Source organism: Rhamphochromis sp. 'chilingali', assembly GCF_963969265.1.
Source record: "Rhamphochromis sp. 'chilingali' genome assembly, chromosome: 8".
Classification (NCBI taxonomy): Eukaryota; Metazoa; Chordata; class Actinopteri; order Cichliformes; family Cichlidae; genus Rhamphochromis; species Rhamphochromis sp. 'chilingali'.
In genome coordinates this window covers 1457310-1479666 of record NC_137935.1, presented here as the reverse complement: position 1 = coordinate 1479666, position 22357 = coordinate 1457310, and the positions used below count along the sequence as shown (strand labels likewise).

The window sequence follows — 22357 nt, the reverse complement described above, 5'->3', positions numbered from 1 at the left end:
AATGTAATGTCCTCTAAAGTGATGGAAACGTACGTGTGTGTGAGAACCACAGTGCTGGAGCTGCTCCATCACACCGTGTCCTGCGTCTTCTCTCAGGTTCACTGAGTGAGCAGCGTTGTTGCTTCAGACTCTCCAATCATGGTGTTCAGGTCCTGCACACTGGGACCCGCCCCACGTCTTTCACTTTCCTTCCTGCACACCTCTCAGTTTCACCCAAAGACAATACAGCGAGTTATTACACAAAAGGGGTAAAGGGCTTATTCAAGACAGTTCATAAACTCTGGAGGGACTCAAACTTTGAACACTTGTGTTGAAGCAGAAGCCCAGCGTGCTGTCCGCTGCAGCACAGAGCCACGTGCAGCTCTGGGCTGTGTAAGATTTGCAGTCAGGTTTGTGTCTTTGGTTCTGGCTTCTTGTCAGCTCCAGCTACAAACCTGCACATTAATGCTCAACAACGTCCTGAGTAAAAACATCAAATGTGAAAAATATGAAATATTTGTTGAAGTTGGTCTCGTGAATATTTGTTGCTACAGTCAGCACAGCTTACACATGAACGTGCTTCAGTAGGAGGAAGGTTTCAAGTTACTCGAGAGGCTTCAGAGGGGCCCGGGGTGAGATCAGGGCTCCAAATGATCTTCGTTCGCTCCAAAAATCCTCACCTGCTTTACAAACGATGAAACGTCGTGTTGAGCTGCACAGACGCAGTGACTGCACAAACACCTCACTGAGCTCTGCGCGTCATATTTCAGTTTTTAATGAACCATTTCATTGTGTTTGTCTTTACTGTGATGATGAACCTGATCAGAGTGAGCTGCAAACCCCTGAGTTCTGAATTTGAAGCAAACGGTTTAAACTCAGATCAGCTGTAGGTTGGAAGGCGGGCTCACGTCCTCGCTGTCGGTGGCTGAGCGACTGTTTCCACTCGAGGAGAAACTTTCTTCTGCTTTCGTCCGACGAACGATGAAAGTTCCTCTTTAGATTTTAGGACATGAAGCAGAACCTGCAGGTGTTTCTGACACAGTGAAAGAGTTTCGACCAGCAACCTGCAGCAGACCTGCAGCAGGCCTGCTCGCCATCTGGCTTCCATTACAGACACCCCGACCCCCGTCTCCCCCCTCTCCCCCATGTACCCCCTCCCCTCTGACCCACATCTCCCAGTTTTCCTGCAGACAGCTGCAGAAACACTTGTTTACGTACAACGCTTTAATTGGGTCAATCTGTGTTACTGTATCAATGACTGTGTAGGAGGCCGTTATCCTCCAGTGGACACACACACACACACACACACACACACACACACACACACACACACACACACACACACACACACACACACACACACACACACACAGGCTTTGGAGAAGAGACCTCATTCTTGTCGTTCAGCCAAACATTACATATGTCCTCACTGTTTTCACACAAAGGGAGAGTGAAACTTTTATTTGGACCCCTCCTCCTCCTCCTCGTCTTCTTCTTCTCCTCTCTTGTGTGAGCAGCTTGTATGAAGCTCGTATCTCTTCGTGCCGCTGCTGTCATGACATGAAGACACGTCGCACTGGGATGTGGTTTGTGTTGATCGAGGAGGCTAACTGGGATTTTTGGTGTGTTTCTCCAGGTTTCTGCTTCCTGTGACACTATCACACCATGCCTGAGGGGTCACGGCGTGGCAGCCAGAGATCGCCCAGTAACACAGGTAAGGTCTATCCAGCTCTGACGAAGCTACTTTACGACACCTTCATCAGCACTCAGATGAGCCGGTGAAAAATGTAGAGAGAGGTTTTTCTCCAGGAGCCGGTGGAAACCAAAAACAGAGCTAAAAGAGGGAAAATAACACTGTCTCCAGACACGTGAAATATCTCATTTTGGTGAAGGAGCAGATAGCAGATACTGTTGTGTGGTATTTGTGGTGCGTCCCAACAGTTGGCTCTTTTAGATGTGGCTGAGGTGAGTCATCCAAACTGATGCTGAGGCCAAATATGTCCCAATAACACTCTTTGGCCAGTACTGCATCAGGTGTAATTCCAACAATAAAGACGGACTCTGACGGGACTCAAACCCACAAACTTTGAATTGCTTTTTCTTCACGAGACGTCCGATGCACTGTCCGTTGCGCCACAGAGCCTGGCGTGCAGCTGGTACAGTGAGAGTAAGTGAGCATGCTCAGAAAGCCTCAGAGACGCACCATCATAAAGAACAGCTGAGCTGAAAAGTTTGATTTTGGAAACTTCGTGCAGTGATTATTTGCAGAGTGGGCGTGACGTTCCCCTTCTCGTGAGAGGAGCTCTGGACTGTGGGACAACAGCTGTGTTGGTGCTGTAAAGGTTGGGAGGCCTTCAGGAGAGTTTCAGTGATTGTTGGTTCAAGTCCTATCATAGTCGATGCTCAAAGGTAGCTTTCACTTCAGCATGTGTCTCTTTGTTTGAGCGACTAACGAAAGTTTTTAGTGTCAATATTTGTTTAGTCAATATTTTTGTATATTTGTTTGTAACGCGTGTTCGCCTTGTGTCAGACTGGAGACCCGTCCAGGGTGTACCTCGCACGATGATAGCCGGGGTAGCACCCCCACACCTGTGACCCATTGTTTGGGCATGTAGCTTTAGTGGTTTGGCTGGTGCCAGAAGCAGTGGCTAATGCTAGCTAGCTAGCTTGGTTAGCAATGCATTGAGACAGAGACCTGCTAATCAGAGCTCAGTAACATCCAAGTAAAACCCTTGAACTTCACCTGCTATAATACAGTTTAAACAGGCGAGTTATAAAGAAGAAACTATCCACAGAGAACAAACAGTTTGTGTATCAGGCTGTAAACATGTTCATTTCTGCTGTACAGTGTTAGTCTATGGGACTGACTCTCTGCTGCCTCTGCTGGACGTCAGAGGAACTGCAGTTTCTAGGACTTCTATGTTGGCTTCATACTTTTAACCCTGGAGGTTGATGCTTGCTTAATACTAGAAGGTTCTTTTAACCTGATAAACACGACCACAGTCACATTAGACAGTGGGTAACACACCGCCCTTGTGTGGGGTTGATTCTCACCTGAGTCAGCTTCCATCGCTGCTTTTTAAACAGTCTGAGTACTGAGCAGATGTGAGTCTGAGTTAAACTAATTTCACATTTTAAATATTCGGTTGTTTGGTGCGTTTGAGTTTCCTGTGACGCTGCTGAGCGTCACTTTCACTGCCTCGTTTCACTGTTTGGAGCCTCAGCTCAGATTTCTCCCTCAGCTGTGACTTCCTGTAACCAAACCAGAGAGGCCCAGCAGAACGGACTACACACACACACACACACACACACACACACACACACACACAGAGTAATGATGTGTAATTACACACAGCCACCATGCTGTTTAGTTGCTCTGCTGGTATATTGGCTTCCATAGTTAGCGCTCGCGCACAAACACACACAGAAACATACCAGAGCACGGCTTCATTTAAAAAACACTGCAATTACCAAACACACACACACACACACACACACACACACACACACACACACACACACACACACACACACACACACACACACACCAATACACTGTGTGAAGGAAGTTGTATGGTTTGTGGTGATAAACTGTAACTCCGAACAATGTTTCTGCGCTCACACACACACACTTCATAAAGGGTCACACAGATCTGTTGATTGTAACCACAGAAAGGCGTGAGGCAGAAAATAGCGAGAACGCCCAAGATAAGGCTGCAGAACAAGGAGCCGGCGAGGAGGAGAAAGGGAGGCGTGCACCAGGAAGGAGGAAAGGAAGAAATGAGGGAGCGAGGGGAGAGAGAGGGGATTTTTTTAAAATCTGAAGTTGTGTTCTTGGCTGCGATTGGCTGCTTTTTGAAGCCTCCCTGCTGATAAAAACGTTGTGAAATAAATAAGTAAGAGGGAAGAATCCAGGCTGGAAACAAAGGCAGCGGTTAGAGCACAGACATGCAGATGTTAGAGCAGAGACAAACATCTGTCAGAGCTTCATAAAGCACTGTGTGAAAGCTTCTCCTTAATAAATGATCGATGTTTCGCTGTGGCGTGCTCCGCGTAAAAGTCACTTTCATACCTGAAAACACAAAATGTTTTTCAGCTGAGGGTGAAGCTCCTGAAAAAGGTGGAGCGCTGCTCCGAGCGGCACAGACACGGTCTGCAGCGTGCACTCCCACCCTCACCTGTGGGTGGAGACTGATCGCACACCTGGAACATGAATAAAGCACCTGTAGAAATAGCGTAGTGTGTTTGTTGCTCATCAGATTTAATCAGAGGAACGTGAGATGATTTTTAGTCCACGGCGAGTTTAAACCAGCACGCAGTTTGAGGGCTGCAGACGTGAATGTAAACTCGAGGAAACTGAAACGTGTGTGTGTGTTTCCAGCATTTGGCTTGGTGCCGTCAGGGGGTCAAAGGTCATGATCTGAGAAGCCTCACTTCCTGTCTTTGTCTCTGTCAACATGTCTCTTTAGCACTTTCACACGCACAGTTCAGGCTCGTTGTCTCCACTCTCTCGTGTCGGGGCGAGACCTTCTGCGTCCTCGGCGTCCTCCTCGGCGACGCTGCTCGATGATGCGTCAGATGTACATGACAAAGAACACGGCGAGTCCTCTGAATGTATTTTAACTCCTCGTCATGCTGCACATACGATTTCACTTCCTTCTCTTGATGCTCCACGTTTTCAGCGTGTCAGGCGAGTGGAGCCGAGCACGGGGCCGCCTCAGTCCACCTTACTGAGTCTGGTTCCTCGGGCTGTCTCTGCGTGGTGGACGCTGTGCTTCATGTGTGGCTGCGGCGATGCGTTCGGTGCTGACGGTTTCCAGACGTGCTCCCGAGCACACGCAGAGATCTCAGCACAGGATCGGCTGTTGTTAACGCTGAGCTGCCAGAGCGCCGGGAGAACGCGGCGCTCCGATGTAATGGCCGTACGATTGCACAATAACTGCGCCGAAGCTTTAATCACTTTAAATGCTTCGATTTTTATCGCGGTGGAGTCTGATTGCTCCAAATCGATTCCGCGGCGGGACGCTCGGCACGAATATCAAAGTAGAGAGCGTTTGCATCCACTGTGTCAAAGCAGGACTTTGTGTTTGTTACGGCGGCTCTGGAGCCGTAAACTGAGATCCTCTTCAACGATCTTAGGCCCTCGTTGGGTGTTTCCCCGCTGAGGGTCCAGCTCCAGTGCTTTCTTTGAGCTCAAAGTTAAATTCCAACTATTCAAACATCTGGCTTTACGTTACATTCCTCGTATTTAACCCTTCAGAGTTTGGTCACAGCCGTCTTCGTGTTTCTTCTTATCCTCAGAGTTAATAGCTGTGGGGGGTTAAATAAGTGGGCGGGGCTGCTCGGGAGAAGGCGGGCCCAGCTTCAGTTTCCAACATCATGAGTGACAGTTGTTGAGGACTGACAGGAAGCTGAGCGTAGCCTCTCAGGTCAGACTTCCTGCCAGAAACTTTGCAGATAAAAAGTCACGTGAGACGAGGCGACATCGGCGGGGAGGGGTCAAAGAAAGGTTTGACGGACATTTGACGACATCTCAGCGCAGAGCACGTAAAGAGGAAACGAGCGCCTGAGAAGACCACATCAAAAACAGCAGACAGGAAGTTGAGTACTATCATTATTATTATTGTCAGTGGGATTATTTGTTTTGTTATTGGATACAAAAATAACTCAAAATGTTCTTTCAAAATAAATAAATACATTTCAAACCCCCTGAAGGGCATAGAGCAATTCCTTTGTCATAATGATAATTATGTTATATCCTGGAGCGCCTGAACGTCTCAGTGAATATATTTATTGTTTTACTGTTTGTCAGAAAAACATCCACAGGAAGTTTGGTTGCCTAGGAAACCGTACAGCCCGTCCACATGTCAGTCAGCGGTGTCCTGCATTCTCATTGGTCATTGCTGCAATCACAGGAGTTTTACTGAGGACCCGCCCACCAGAAACGCTTCCTGTTCAACATGTGGGCATGACTGCAGACGCTTCAGCCTCTCGTTGCTCTGATTCCTGCGTCGGCTGTTTAGGTTTGATTCCAGGACGTGTTCGATCCTCTGACGGTGTAACTCGCTCCGTCACTATTTAAGCTCCGCTGTTTCTCCCTGCTCGAACATTATTGGCTGAAATAAAGCGTGCCGTGTCCCTCACGCAGGCTGTTTGACCTGATATTTGAAGGTGGCTTCACGGTGAGATTCCGACTCCCGCCCAGTGGTTGAGGACACCTGGGAGGACGGCTCGGCGGGAACGCTCCCGCCTCCGGCGCCGCCGGCTCCACATGCTGCGGTCGAAGCAGAAACCTGTGGCGTCACAGTCGAACTCTTAATGACAGCGAGGAGCTGCTCTCTTATTACTGTAATCACACCCTGGAATCCACGCCGCCTCACAGATTTACAGCATGTGTTTAAAGGGAAATTCCACCTTAAAAATGGTGAAACGCTCTCTGCCTTCAGGCTCAGCTGTGTTTGAGTGCAATGACTGACGCGTCCACGCACTTTGTCTCCTGTAACCAGGTTTCTCTGCCATTTTTCCTGCGTCCACAGTAAAATTCAGATTTTTGTCTTATTCGCCATGAAGGTTGTTTCTACCGTTTTATGGAACCGTTAGACACAGAATCACTGTCAGCTCAGGACATGTGGCTGTTTTTAATGCTCAGTGTCAGTTAGCTTCACAGCACGTCTGAAGAAACGCAACATGTTCGAGGACCAAAGGAAATTAACAATATGCATTAAATTCAATTTCAATTCAATTACATTCAATGTGGTGTAGCTCCGTAACAGCTAGCTGCACGTGTTCAATGATTGACGCTCTCAAGTCCAGTCAAGTATTTTTTTTTTGTCCAGCAGGGGGCGCCTCTGGTGTTTGCAGTGAGCTCATTCCTGAATCCAGCGCTAAGTTTATAAATGCACATTAACTTACGTCCCAGAGGGAGAAAGCAGGACGGGCAGTGACGTCACATCGGCCAACGCCTTCACACCAAATATTTAGTAACCCGAACCCTGACAGTATCTTTAAAAAGAAAGCGTGGATGTGGTTTGCTGGTTGGGTGTTTAATATAATTTAACAGCTAGCTCTGAATGAATGAGCCGACGGGGTTTTGCTGTGAGACAGCTCGCGCTTTATTTGTGTTAGCGAGCTAGCTTTAGGTAACATTAGCCCGAAGAAAAGCAGCTCCGGGTCGGATCTTTAAACCAAGTAATCTCTCTGAATGTCGACATTTTACTCTGACAGTCAGCTTCCTGTTTGGTCAGATGGGCCTCATTAGACAAAAGTAGGTTTTTGGGTAACGGCAGCTATGCTGCTAAAGTTTTAATGAAAATATGTTTCACACAGCACCAGCTGGCTGTGACGACAAACTGACCACAACTACAGACACTTCCTGTGTCAGTTTATAAGGACACAACATTACATCAGGTAGTTACACACATCTATTTACACTTTTACAGGTGTGTGTGTGTGTGTGTGTGTGTGTGTGTGTGTGTGTGTGTGTGTGTGTGTGTTTGAGATAATCTGAAAGCGCTGCACCTGACTTCAAATGCAGGATGTGGTTTGGCAAATGCTCGTGTCATTTTCTCTCTCTCTTACACACACACACACACACACACACACACACACACACACACTCACACAGCCAATAACAGGAAATCAGGAAATCAGATGTGTTGAGAAGCAGTTTTGTTCAGTCGGTGTTCAACGGTGAGCTGTGTCATTAAATCAGTGATCTGAACAGAGAAACATGTGGACTGCCTGACGCACACACACAGACACACACTGCAAACTCAAAGTAAGTCGCTCTACGTCTCTGATGGCTTTTGTTCTGCTGTTTGACTGAGCTGTGTTTCTCTGATGTTTAATGACGGGCTGTGAGGAGCACGAAGGTGATCCTGTGCGATGTTCTTCATTGTAGCTCAGGATGAGCTGGAAATGCAGTTTATCATCTCAGTACTTTTACCTCTAAATACTAAAAGTATTTGAGAATATCTGCAGGAAAATATGAAGTAAAAGCTGTGAGTGCAGGGAATCGGTCCGATGGTTATCTTTCCCACACATCAGCATAAAACAGTGCACGTGCAGCCTCTTCGTGCCTGATCCAGTCACAGGTGTGTGCAGCTGGCCTTTACCTTTACTTGTTCTAAAGAGCTCAGTGAGTTTGGGAGCGGTGCTGTAACAGGATGCTGCGACACGGCGTCCCGCCTCGATGTTCCACCATCAACTCGCAGCGGTGTGTTGCAAAGTGGAAGTGTTCAAAAACCACAGCGAGTCAACCAGACCTTCGACCAGCTTCGATCTGTCCTACAGATTAAATCTGCTGCTTATTCAGGTTCCAGCTGCACCTTATATGCTCGTACCGAGGTTTGGAGGCGTGTCAGTAATGGCAGATAAAAGTCCCATTTTTGAGACCACCAAAGTCCCAGGTAGGAGGATGAAGGTGTGACGGGACAGCAGTCACATGTTGTCGGACACTTGGGCAAACGAGCATTCTCCATCCAGTTGGCGAGAGGTTGCTGACAGCTGGTATTAGGCCTGTGATCGTTCACTGAACGCTTGTTAAAGTCTTTGCTGCTGCTGCTTGGCGACTTGTTGCTCGCAGTTTGCAGACTAGTCAGCGTCTTCCATGCAAACCATGAGCAACCTGCTAGCAACCGAGGCAATCACGACAACGCTGTGCACGCTCTGTGACCTGTTTCACGACTGTCCTCAGCCTGCTGGCAGACCGTATGAGCTTTAGGAAGAGTCAGGTGTAGGATAACAACTCCCACCCAGTTTTCTGTTGGTGGGTGGGACAAAGCTGAGCCTGATAGAGTTTAATGTGAGGCTGACACTCATCCTCAGCGAGCTTTGCTTCCTTCCTCATAACACTACGTTTCGACAGATAATAACGTGAGTGTAATTCTTGGAGCATCAGCCACATGCACGTGAGGTCAGCTGCTTACGACGCTGCTGCCAGAGGCGTTCCTGTAAGAATCTGCAGTTACGAAACTCTGTAATATCAGCTGGAAAGTGGAAAAATGTTCTCATCTAACGGCGTACGGAAAGTCCTCCCGCCGGGACGTCTGGAATTTAAACGCTAATGGACTTTAATTACTTCTCCATCTCAGCGTCTCGCTGCCGGGCTCGGTTCAGGTGTGGTTCAGGTTTGCAGTCTGAAGCGAAGGATCAGAGGTTTTTAAAAGCGGCGCTCGCCGTCGCAGAGATGTTGCCATGTTTGGTGGCATTTCAGAGAAATGCAGAGAAGAAAACGAACAGACTCAGTAATTAACTCTGAAACCACAAACTGGCAGGGAGCGTTTGCTAAACGTTTCAGGGAAACAAAAGAAATGAAAAACTTTGTGAACTTTGAGTTTGCAGCACATCGTGTGCTTCTGACGGCTTTTCTCACACTTCACATGTGTGTTTGTGGCACATCTCGTTCGGCGGGTTTGCCTTAAAGTAACATCTTAACTTTCTCTGGTGCTGTTTTATGACTTTGGAGGGGGGGCAGCCCCTCGTTAGACCTCTCAGTGATGTAGGGACCAGAGACTGAGGAGCATCAGGGAAGTCCAGCATTGAGCTGGAGAACATACTCAGTCCAGGCCGGGGCCGTCTCAGACTCTGTTTGGTCCGACAATGTGACCTTTTAACCCAGAGAACAGTTTAACCCTGAGCCTCCTCCCTCCTCTGCGCTGTGCTATCAGCTTATCCACAGCATGTAGCCAGCCGGCCACCAGCTCGCACATCATTACACGCCAATCAGTCCAGCTTCAGTAAGCCTCCACACATCGCTGCTGTTTAGCTTCATGTCTTTGTTGTGCAGAGTTGACTTTTTTAGAAATCCTTCAGTGAGACGGAACGATGCCACCATCATCCTTATCTTATGATGGTATGTCACCTGCGGCGCTCTCAGTGGAGCCTCGGTGTTCTTGTGACTTTAGGAACCGAGGAGGCCCCAGGTGTTTATCAGCAGTCTGGGTTTCGCGCTCTGTGACAGGGCTGAACTTTAACAGGAAATAAAGCTTGAAGACGTGCTGCTGGTGGAGTCACGGTAAAGATGGCTGCTCCTTTAACATGTGAGAAAGTCTTTCATGAAAAGGAAGAATGTACAAAAAGAGGAAGAGTGTGTCGGTAGAGACGATCCGCTCTGCTGCGCACACACTTCCTGTTTACTCTGAAAGTCACACGGCAGGTTTACACTGATCAGGAAGTCACCGTGGCAACCGCTGGAAGTGTTTCTGAGGGATCACCTGTTGGACGGGCAGGTAAGGCGCTGCTTTGGGTTTTGAAGGAGGGAGGAGTTTATGATGGACACTGGTGTGGCCGCAGGTGTTGGGACATGGAAGAACCGAGCAGGCGTTCAGATGGTTTTTATCTTCCACTGTGGAGAACAACACACCCACTGATGTTAGTGTGAAGGCAGCTCATCAGCATCGGTCCTTCCTCTAAACCAGAACGAGGAAACGAGCCTCGTTTTCATCGAGGATTCAGCCTGATTGATTGATTTCTGATGATAAATCACTCAACTGTGAACTAGCAGCGGAGACGACTGGACGGCTGTGGCTGAAGCCACCGCCCAGCTGTGGCCCAGCTGTGGCCCAGCTGTGGCCCGGCTGAGCAGGGTAAACCACAGGTCCACCTTACATGGGCCAAAGGTCTAGAGGCTACATCTTGACACCACCTCATGATTCTTTACCAGCTGACCCACAAAAAACACAACATAACTGAGGTGTAAAAGTGGGCGTGGCTTAACCATATACACCCGCCCAGCTTTGCTGAATCATCCTTTCAGCTGTCAAACGTTGTCACGACCTCATACAGCACACTTTGGTCTTCAGTGGGCCATGAAGCTCTCCTACGTTTAATCCCTCAGATGTACTAATATGAGAAGAAGTGAAATTCCAACAGTACGTCTCAGTTTGTCCACATGATAAAGAAACGCTGCTGCACGACTCTCCGAGCTGAAAGAAACAAAAGAAACGTGTAAAATTACAGAAAAGCTTCGTGTTACTGTGGACACACTGTAAAAAATGGTGTTGTTGTAAACTGTGAAAGACCTTTTCTGTCATTTAACTGTTGATCTATTATTTCATTACTTTGCTTTGTGAATGGGCGGGGTCTATATCAAAAGCTGTCACACAGGCTGTAACCGGCCAGTTCTGGGCCCCAGGCCTTATGTTTGACTTTGGATGTTGTGCGCTCACAGTCAGCTGTTCTAGTGTGTGGTGAGTTCACTGACCCACTTCTGCACAGACAAAGCGTCACTGTCATATGTTCTGCTGCCGAGCCCACCTCATCACACGCATGAGGAAACGTGCGTGTTCCACTGGTTTCTGTTTGGGTGTTTTAGCTAAAAATACAGCCTGTAAATAAAAGATGTCTCGTTTTATGGCCACAGTATCAGGTTTTTGGAGCCAGAAGGGAGAACTGGAGAGTTATAAGCTAAACTTGGTTAGCAGACAGCTAGCAGCTACACAAATAGGCACAGTCAAATAGGCCACGCCCCGAAAAGTGCAAACTTTAAGCCATAACTTATAAAAACACCGTGACTGTTGGAGCCTCTGGTGGACGTTAGAGGAACTGCAGCTTGTTCAACTTCCGTATTGGCTTCTTTTTTAAACTCTGTGTTTAAAACGAGCTCGTGGACTAATTTGTGCATTTTTCTCTCTTCTTTCCAGCTGCCAAACGTCCCTCCTCAGTCTCATCTCTGAGTGGGATTGTGGGTAGGATGATGTCATCCGGAGAGCGAGGAGCGTCGTCCTCCTGCACCTCCGTCAACACCGTCTGCTCGGACGGAGAGCGTCCCGCCTCCCTCTCCCTCTCCTCCTCTGCCTCGTCAGTCTCCCTGCAGGACTCCTCCCACTCCTCCTCATCCTCTTCATCCTCTTCACTTCCTTACGGCGCAGTGCCGACATACAACGCCTCATCGTCGTCCTCCACGCCAAAAAGAAATGGCTCAGACATCAGTCTGGACCTCACTCCCCTCACACCTCATGGAGGCGGAGGAGGAGCATCTGGAGGAGGAGGGGCGTGTGTCGCCAAGGTGACAGGAGGAGGCGGCCACCCCAGTAATGTTGCTAGTCCGGTGGGGGTGGCAGTGGCGGCGGCGGTGGCCACGCCCAGACAGCTTTCACGGCTGGACCGAGTGGTCCTGGAGATCGTGGAGACGGAGCAAGCCTACGTCAGAGATCTGAAGAGCATCGTGGAGGTAAGAGCTTTCATCCAACCATCCAAAGTATTCACGTCACTGCAGCGTTTCCGACCCGGAGGAGGCAGGACGGGCCCAAAATGACTCATGACTTTTAGAAACTGTGCGTTTATTTCCTCCAGCTGTTTGCAGCTGCTCGTGTGAGAACATGCAGCCAACAGAATTATGATCAGAGAGGAAGCCACGCTAGTGCATGTAAATGCATTTGATAGCACGGCTTCTTCTCTAGTGTCTGTCTTAGAATACTCGTGTTACCCTAAGAACACGAATGACCAAACAGCATCAGGCTGTAAGTTCTTTATTTCTGCTGTAACGTTTTAATGTGGCAGCCTGTGGGGACTGACTCGCTGCTGGAGCCCCCGGTGGACGTCCGAGGAACTGCAGCTTTTCTTATCTTTGTCCACACGCATTTTGAGGCCAGCTGTTTCTCTTGCTGGCCTGAGGTTCAGTTTCAGTTTGCTCTCTTCCTTCAGTTTATAAAAAAGCACAACACAGTTTGTATGTGTTAAATGGCTTTTTGAAGTAAAATTTCCCTGATGGATGTTCGGAGCTTCCGCTCTGAAGGCCAACGAACCAGTGCAGAAGGATAAAGTCAGGATAGGAAAGCCTCTCTGACCAACAGCACTGTGGTGCCCATGAGCAAGGCAACCACCGGTGCTTAAAGAGGAGAAGATTGAATGTAGCCTCCAAGAACACTTTAAAGTTTGTTATTCTCGTTGGCATCACTCCTAAACACAAGCTGAGCTCAGATAGACGTCTGCATGTCAGACATACCAGCCTTATTGCTATTATTCCTGTTGCATTGTGGGAAATCATTCCACATTTCTCCTAAGCGAGGAATGTGTCCCGCTGAGTGAAAAATTAGTTCTCTTCAAAGGAACTTTTGAATAGAAAAACTCGTCCTGACAGAATTTGCTGACTTTGTTGTTTGTGTGTGTGTGTGTGTGTGTGTGTGTGTGTGTGTGTGTGTGTGTGTGTGTGTGTGTGTTTTCGTCCATCACTGGCCCAGGTGTGCCACAGCCAGGTGTGTGAGTGTGTGAGTGTGGCTGTACGATCGGAGTGTGAAACATCCTTTTGAAGTAAAAGAGAAAATTTACTGCTGCTTTCATCCTCTGCCATCACACACACACACACACACACACACACACACACACACACACACACACACACACACACACACACACACACACACACACACACACACTCACAGGTCACTCTGACAGTCACATGACTCCTCTGGACTGTTATTGGATCGTTATTATCACTGAATTCTTTGGGCTCAAGCTCACTCACGGTCACGCCGGTTCATCCACTTTTTCGAGTAAGAATCAGACTGATATCAGGTGATTCACCACTGGGAGGGACCACCAGGTGATTAAATCTAACGTCCACCCGGAGCGTCACAGAGAGCCTGAAACCTGAGCTCTGTGCAGCACGTCTGCAGCATACCTCACACCTCTGTCCTGTGTGTGTGTGTGTGTCTGTGTGTTGTCCTGTAATGTAAGTCTTCAGTCCTGCTCTTCTCTGTATTTCAGGTTTTGCTGAAATCTGTTTTTGATTGAGGCTACATGATGTCACACTCACTGTGTGTGTGTGTGTGTTTGAGAACAATGCAGTGCAGAAACTCTTGGAAAGAGGAAGACTGAGCGTCTGAGAGCAGCTCGTCTCCGTCGTTCCTTCTTTGTCTCATAATGTCAGCTGTCAGCAGACTGACGTCGCTCCACCTGCTTCGACTCGTCTCTTTTACCTCCTTCCCCCCTGATGCCTGAAGTCCAGAGATTTGTCAAAAAACTGCTGAAACAAGCGTCATTGGGGTGGACGGAGAAAACGAAGCGAACAAGAGGGGATGGAGCTGTTGGCCTGCAGCCAAGGGGGACAGGAAGCTGAGGGGGAGGAGAGATAGATGAAGAGGGGTTAAGAGAAGAAGACAGAGATGGAGGAGGTGACGGAGAAGGGAAAGGTTTAGGAGTAGCAGCAAGAGGATAAGGATACAAAGATTAGGAGAGAAAAAATTTGGACTTGACATGAAGGGAAAGACAAAAACGCAGGAGCGAAGAGAGCAAAGCGAGGCTGAAACAAAGAGGCTGCAGAGCAGAGGCAGCGTTTACATTCAGCCCACCAACCACATCAGAGCTCGCCATCGCTCGTGTAAACTGTTATGAGGTCGATGGGTTGGTGGAGCAGGCGGAGGATGAGGGCAGGAAGAGGTGACCGGATGGGAGGCACAGACTCTGTGAGCAGAAACAAAATGCAATCAGTGCAAAAGACAAGGTTACAGCGCCGCCATCATGAGCCGCTCAGCGCTGCGCGTGAGGAAGACACGTGCAGCTTCGTCACCTCTCAGGATGCAGCAGGTTACCGAGCTTTAGCCACAAACTGAACTGGAAGACGTGAGCTTCCAGATCAGGTCTGTGACACCTGGAGTTCTTTATCTGCCTCATAGATAAAAAATCCGCCTCAACATTTGAGACTCAACTCAAAGTTCAATTCCATCAAATCACAACCGCAGCGCGCCAGAGTGACCTCAGTCCACATTATTTACTAATTATTTTCAAATGCATGGCTAACTTGACTGAACCCAAACCGTGGGGCCTAGCAGGGACTCTCCGTCTCCTGGGGCAACGTCCCGTTTCTGAGCGGCTTCCTCCCAGCACGGCCTTTTGGGCGGCAGCTATCATCTGTTGACCCGAACGTGGGATCAGGAGCGTCGGCGGCTGTGAACACCGGAGCGTATCGAGTCACGCGGCGTGTAAACAGCCGAGTGGAAAGAACAGAACGGTCGAGGCTGTGACTGCATCGTTGACGCCGTCCTGCAAACAAACAGCACATTCTGTGGTTTCTGCATCCGAGTTTAAACCGCCGTCACGTTTTCTCATCTCTCACGCTTCCCACGCTCCGTCCTCACAAACGTGCTCCTCTCCTGGTTCTTCCTCTCCCTGCGATCGCTCTCTGATTGTTTTAAGAAACGTTTCCCTTGCGGCTCTTCCTCATTCCTCTCGTCTTCCTCTCTTCATCTTCCCGTTGAGCTCTGTCATTTTTCACTCATCTCTGCCTCTCCGTGCCTTCCAGTGTGCATCTGGGTTTTTCCTCTTGCTTTTAAAAGGTGCTGAATGTGGCCAAGGCCTCTCATTATACTCTCACACACAGGGGAGCTGTGTGTGAGAGAGCGAGTGCTTGTTTTGGACACGATTTAGGAAAAAACAGAAAGCGAGTGATGGAGGAAGAATGGAAATGATTTATGTTTGCAGCCGTCTCCTAGAAATACGAGTTTCCCTGAGAGTCCCAACGAGAGGCCGACACGTCGAGTTCGCTGCAGCGAGCATTGGAAACGCACGCTGCACCGTATCACGTATAATTTGGTTCACATAAAACCTCCAAGCAGCACAACACAACGGCCTCGTTCATACTCAAAGTGCATCCTGATGTGGAACCAGAAAAAAAGGAAAAAGTGTAATTTAATCTCCTTCTCTGAGGTATTTTTAGGAGGCTCGTGTTGCCTGTTTACAGGCCCAAACAGCTCGATGGCTGTGTGGGAAATTTCACACAAATATTACGTGAAATTTGATGAAAAACTGACGCCGTTCACCTCCAAAGAGCCAAGCTGGAGCTCATCCTCTGACGGGGTCGTGCAGGAAACCTGAATCTTGGAGGACAGCGTCCAGCTTTGTGTTAAACTGAGTCACCTAAATGTCAAAAGACCCAAAAGCAGGAGAAGCAGACAGACGGGAAGTACCCGAGACGTTCACGGGATATTTAAAACCCTTCTGTTAAATCTGACAGCGAATGATGAGCACGGTTCTTTCCGGGAACACCTCGGGGCATGTGTGATGACAACTGCAGCAGTTTAATCTCTGTTGTGGATTCAGGCAGCAGACCCGGGAAGAGGAGCACTGATTCGATTGTTTAAGTGTTGACCTGGTGAGCAGACCTCGGCCTCTCGTGCTTCTCACACTGTTTCTGTCTGATGTGCATCTTCTCTCGACGGTGGTCGAGTGTTTACCTGCAAGATGTTTGGATAAGGTTGCACCACGTCACACGTGTCCATATAAAAAGTTACTGAGTGCAGACTAATGAAGGCAAATGTATCAGCTGCTTTCACTCAATTGTCTGATCACTTCTGAGTCTGAATGATTGGTAAACCTGTGAATTAGGAACGAGGTGAAGCTAGACAAACTGCATGCGGCCGTAGTGATAACCAGCAGAGCCGGAGCAGTGGAAGAGCATCAGTCGGACCCTTACATCAGCTAATTCTCTCCTACGTGACAGCGTTTAAGGTCATTATGAGGAAATTGCATTTGCAGAGCTGCTGTAAATAAATCCTAACACGATGAATCTGCAGTCATGCTGTCATCTGCAGCATCGTGACCGACTGTCCTCGGCGTCTGTGCAGTCTGATAATCAGCTTCTCTGTTCCTCCTTTACTTCCTGCTCTTTCACGAGTTGGTTGCTTCCTGTTTACCCTCCTGCCTGCGGGCGCCCTGAGCTCGGCGTCTCTGACGGTGAGGTGGTTTCCTGCTCGCGCAGGAAGTGTCGATGTGCACAGGTTTGCTTTGGCACCTCTGCTCGGGTGTTGCACTCGAGAAGCCGTCACCTCCTGTTCATCGATGTGAAACTGCCTGCTGAGGAGCGCGGGCAGTTTCCACGTCACATGATTTTGTTCCTGTAAACGTTGGCGTTGCACGGCCGATATCACCACGCAAGCTTTATGAGAGCCTGTGCATTGCAGCGTGCACACAAATCATCATGATTTAAATGACTGGTTCCTGGTTTGCATGCTGAGCTGTTTGTACGTCCTGTCCAGCACATCACGCCTTTTATTTGTTACTCTGCACTCGTACACTGGCGGGAAAATTTCACTTGAAATGTTTCATTTAGTGTTGCTGTGATAAGAAATGCTTGAACTTGAATTAAAGTTGAAGGTAAACTGACCTAAGGTCATGTGATTTACCCTGTGAAGTTATTTAAACCCCTTAAGGGGCATTAAATAAAATAATTAGTAATATTGTATTAATCCAAAGGCTGTGGCCGGCATGATGTAGGACCCAAAATGCAGGACACTCAGTCGGAGGAAACTCAAAGACACTGCTTTATTGCCACCCACCTGCTCGATAGCTAGCCGGGGGGTTCAATGGTCACTCGAGCTGGCGAGAGCAGCGGACTCCCGGCTTCATCGTTTCCAGACGCCTGCTGTCTTTCGCTGCTCAGGTTAAACATGATATATAAGTCACTCAGATAACTAAAATGTAAATGTTTGTTTTATTTGTTCCGGAGAAAATCGGTTTGGCTGAGATCAAAGTTATTAGATTAGATTAAATAAAACTTTATTAATCCATCAGGAAAAAACAGAATACTAAGAACGCCAACGCTGAAACCAAAAGACTAGAAATGATGAAAACTGACGAAAACAAAGTTCAATAAGAAGGCAAAACTCAAAACACTGGGTCACTGACCCAGGACCGTAACAACAGTACATAACATAAAAGTCAGCAGAGGCAGGACTATTCATGCACCGAGGACTAGAAACAAGACTCAGGTGACAACGATCAAGACAATCAGACAGACAGCGAATAAAACCTGAAACAGAATCTAAACAACATGAAAGTAAAACCCAAGAGACTCAATATTAAACACAGAGCTATAACCCAGAGCATTCTCGTCCCAACACGTGACATACCGACGGTTTGTCACGTGTGTCGTATGTTACGTGTTGTATAAGCAGACCGGAAACGACACACGCAGGACAGTAAAGCCAACATTAAACAGGAAGCAGAACTCAAATATTACAACATGAATCCAACAGTGCTCAAACATCAGAACCAGAGCCAAACACAAACTGGGACAAAAGTGTGTCAGCTGATCTTAAGACTTCCACGCCGCCGTGTTTTCACAGATTTGGCTGACATTAATTATGAAGCGCTGTCTTCTACCTGTCTGTGACGTTTGATAGGAAACTGCTGCAGCGCTTCATGTGCTCGGACGCCAGCGCCGTGAATATTCCCGAGCTGGAATGCCCCGTGTTTTTCCGACTTTTGCCCGCTCTGCTGACATTCCTAATTAGTCAGACATCAAACACCTGCTGCTGGAGGCTCGCGTCAGAGCTGAAAGCTGCTTTAATTTTCACGACAGCGTCGGGGTAAAGAGTGCTGCCAAACTAAACAAACCACCAACAAAGGAGTGAATCAGAGTATGTGCAGAGCAGGAGGTGGAAACGCTGACTCTAACCCTCTGTGTGTGTCTGCAGGACTACCTGGGCTGCATCATCGACTGCGGCGCCCTGCCGCTGAAACCCGAGCAGGTCAGCACGCTGTTCTGCAACATCGAGGACATCTACGAGTTCAACAGGTAACTCACCTGCTCCTCTGTGCTGCTGTTACACGTTAATGAGTAATAACTGTAGCAGCAGGCCTGAATCAGCAGTCTGTTTGTGCGTTTTGTTGTCTCTGGTTAACTGTTGGTGCTGTCGGTCGAGTAAGAGTCGAAGAGTTTGGTCATTTGGGAAAGTCGCTAATTTTTTCTGCTGTTTCTGACAAAAAGTTTCTAAATTTCCAGGAAAGAAGTTCTTCTCATAGTTTTGATGTTGTTCAGAAACGACTCAGCTTTATTCATAAGATAAGATATAAGATATATAACTCTTTATTGTCATTGCACGGTCATACAGAGTACAGCAGTACAATGAAGTTGGAAAACTGTCCTACGTCGGCACTACATGTAACACGACCCGATACGACACAGTATAATAACTTAGTAATAAAAAAATGAATAAGTGTATGTGTATTGCACACTGTTATTATTGCACATTAATTATTATTGCACCTTGTTATAAATATAAATATTATTATTGTTTTAAACATTGTTACCTCCCCCCTAAAAAAAGTCCAGGGAGGTATCCAGTCAGGTCAGCTGTTAGCATTGATCAGGGCTGTTGCCCTGTTGTAAAAGCTGTCCTTGAGTCTGTTTGTTCAGGACCTCAGCAGCCTGAACCTCCTGAGACAGCGAGTGCTGTACAGGTCCTTCAGGGAGGGAAGAGGATGTCCAATGATTTTTTGGGCTATATTGATGACCCTCTGGAGTGCCTTTCTGTGTGCTGTGGTGCAGCTGGAGAACCACACACCGATGCAGTATATCAGCACACTTTCAATGGAGCAGTGGTAGAAGACGGTCAGCAGCTCCTTCAGGTCCATTTTTCTGAGGATTCTCAGAAAGTGGAGACGATGTTGGGCCTTCTTTAAGACCGCAGAGGTGTTAGAGCTCCATTGGAGGTCTGTGTCTATGTGCACACTAAGAAACTTGAAACTGGAGACCCTTTCCACACACTCCCCATTAATGCTGACAGGCTGCAGCTCGGACTTCCTCCTTCTGAAGTCAACTACCAGTTCTTTTGTCTTGGTGGTATTGAGGTCCGGGTTGTTATCTACACACCAATCTGACAGCCTCTGAACCTCAGCTCTGTACGCCGTCTCATCTCCCCCTGAGATGAGCCCCACCACAGTGGTATCATCTGCAAACTTGATGACTGTGTTGTCTGGGTGGGAACTAACACAGTCATGTGTGTACAGAGTGTACAGTAGGGGACTCAGTATACAGCCTTGTGGAGAGCCGGTGTTGAGGCTGAGGGCTGAGGAAAGATGAGGCCCCACTCTAACTCTCTGTACACGGTCTGAGAGGAAGTCTCTGATCCAGCGGCAGGTGGTGGAAGGAAGTCCAATTTCCAGCAGTTTATCTATTAGTCTGTCCGGGAGTATCGTATTGAAAGCAGAGCTAAAGTCAACAAAGAGCAGCCTGGCGTAACGGCCCTGCACTTCCAGGTGAGAGATGGTGGTGTGGAGCGTTGTAGCGATGGCATCTTCAGTTGATCTGTTAGCTCTGTATGTGAACTGGAGCGGGTCGAGTGTGGGTGGCAGGCAGGACATGATGTGACGTCGGACCAGTTTCTCGAAACACTTCATTATAACAGGTGTTAGAGCGACTGGTCGGTAGTCGTTGAGGCTGCTAATGTTAGTACGCTTTGGCAGTGGGACAACTGTGGCCGACTTTGGGGCACGGTGGGATGCAGGACTGGGACAGTGAAGTGTTGAAGCTCTTAGTGAAGACACCAGCCAGTTAGACATTCTTTTAGGACCCTTCTGCTCACCCCAATTTGACCGGCGGCCTTCCTGGGTTCACTGCCCTCAGTGTGCGCCTCACCTCATATTCCTGCACTATGAGGCTTGGGATGCTGCTGCTGCCTCTGGTCCCTTCACCTCAAAGCGTGCGAAGAAGTGGTTCAGCTCCTCGGCAATCTCCGCGTTACCCTCAGTCAACGTGGTATTGCAAGGTTTGTAGTTAAGTGCCGAACTCCCTGCCATACCTGTCCTGAGTTGTTGTTGCTGAAGTGGTCTTCGATCCTCCTCTTGTACGCTGCCTTCTCTGTTGCCTCTTTTCAGCTCAGATCTGGCTGCACTGTACTGCGTACCATCACCGGATCTGAAAGCAGCGTCACGTTGCTTCAGCAGGACCTGGACCTCTTTAGTCATCCAGGGTTTCTGGTTGGAGACGTTTGTCCACAGTGACACTGTTGACACAGAAGTTAATATATGAGAGCACTGATGCTGTGTGCTCTTCAAGGTCCTGATGTCCGTGTTTTCAAAACAGTCCTGCAGCTGATGTGATGCGCCTTCTGGCCAGGTTTTCACAGCTTTTGTGACTGCAGCATGGACATGTGGTCTGACAAACCTAGATGTGGTAGAGGGGTTGCTCTGTAGCCTTTTTGGATGTTGCTGTAGGCTTTGTCCAGTGTGTTTTTCCCCCTCGTTGCACATTTAATATGCTGTTCAAATCTGGGGAATACTGACCTTAAATCAGCGTGGTTGAAGTCCCCAGCTATGATGTGCACTGCGTTCGAATGGGAGTTCTGCTGGTTGCTTATTGTCTTGTGCAGCTCCTCCATGGCCGAGTTAGCATTAGCATCGGGTGGTACATACACGGTCGTTACCATGACAACAGTAAACTCGCGAGGTATGTAGACGGGTCTGCACTTCACAGTCAAATATTCCAAAGGTAGCAGCAAATCACAACACTTTAAATTGTGAAGTAAAGACCGTACAATAATACAGCCGCCTATGAGCGAGCACGGTGACAGCAGAGAGCAAGAACTTCCTTTAACCAGAAGAAACCTCCGGCAGATCCCGGCTGACTGTGAGCAGTTGGGGTGATTCTGACTGTGGTCCCCGAGATTTTTAGAACATATTTGCCTTAAAGCTGCATCCTTTTATATACAGTTAACCCTGTGAGGCCAAAGCTAGTAAACTCCTGTTATAACTGTGTGTTGGAGGGAAATTAAAAGTAATTAAAAGTGGACACGACGCTGTTTGTTTGTTTTTTATTTGAAAAATCTGCTCCACTGGTAACAGGACTTTCAGTGTGTTGCAGTCTTAAAAACACCTCCTTGGTAACACGTTTTGGCTCTGAGTGTCCTAAAGACCTGCAGACAGGAGGACTGAGCCAAAGCCCGTGACCTGCTAACAGCTCGTAGCCGGATCTGATCCGTGTCGAAGGTTTGGCCAGAAGCAAAACACTTTGCTGAGCAGGATGAAGTGTGAGGAGCAGAAAGCCCACATCTAAAGTTCTCATGAGCTGAGCAAGGCACTAACACCGCCAGGGCTGCAGGTTTGATTCCCACCAGGATGCTTCACTATGAAATGCTCACAGCTCGGCTCTGTGCCGTCACGTCAGCTCACAGAGCGAGCGGCTTCAAACACTCAGACGTGTGAAGCCATTTCACTGCTGCTCGCTCAGTGCAGATGGAGGCTGAGCATCACCTGCTGCTTTGGGTGGAGGGGCTACTGATCAGGAAGAGCGCAGGCCCAGGGGCCTTACTGGGGCCTTACTGGGGCCTTACTGGGGCCTTACTGGGGCCAAAGTCTGGTTGGAAAGTGAGCCACAAAGAAATGTGGAACAAAGACCCCCCAAAGTATCACAATGACTCCACCAGCCTCAGGGAGACAGGGTGGTTCTTCACAGATGATGATGGGTGATTAGTAGCTGGTGAAGCAATCTGAAAATGGCCAGCTGCGTTCACAGATGCACCATGGGAGTTGATGCCTCAGCGTGTGCATGCAGCCTGCAGTTACAGCTCCCTCGAATTCACAGCTCATCCAGGGGAACACATAGTTGTTCCCAAACTAGCTGAGAGAAGTAATCTCTCCAACCTCCCCAGGAGACGTCCAA

General features: G+C 48.3%; 1 protein-coding gene across 1 annotated transcript in view; it reads left to right on the top strand.

The window, feature by feature from the left end:
* plekhg2 (pleckstrin homology domain containing, family G (with RhoGef domain) member 2) overlaps positions 1 to 22357 on the top strand; it is a 78002-nt gene that overhangs the window by 12218 nt on the left and 43427 nt on the right. The window contains exons 2-4 of the mRNA XM_080889090.1: positions 1616 to 1693; positions 11622 to 12151; positions 18393 to 18493. Of these exons, the coding sequence (XP_080745216.1) occupies positions 1645 to 1693; positions 11622 to 12151; positions 18393 to 18493 (680 nt within the window). The 5' untranslated portion in view covers positions 1616 to 1644. The remainder of the gene's footprint in view (positions 1 to 1615; positions 1694 to 11621; positions 12152 to 18392; positions 18494 to 22357) is intronic.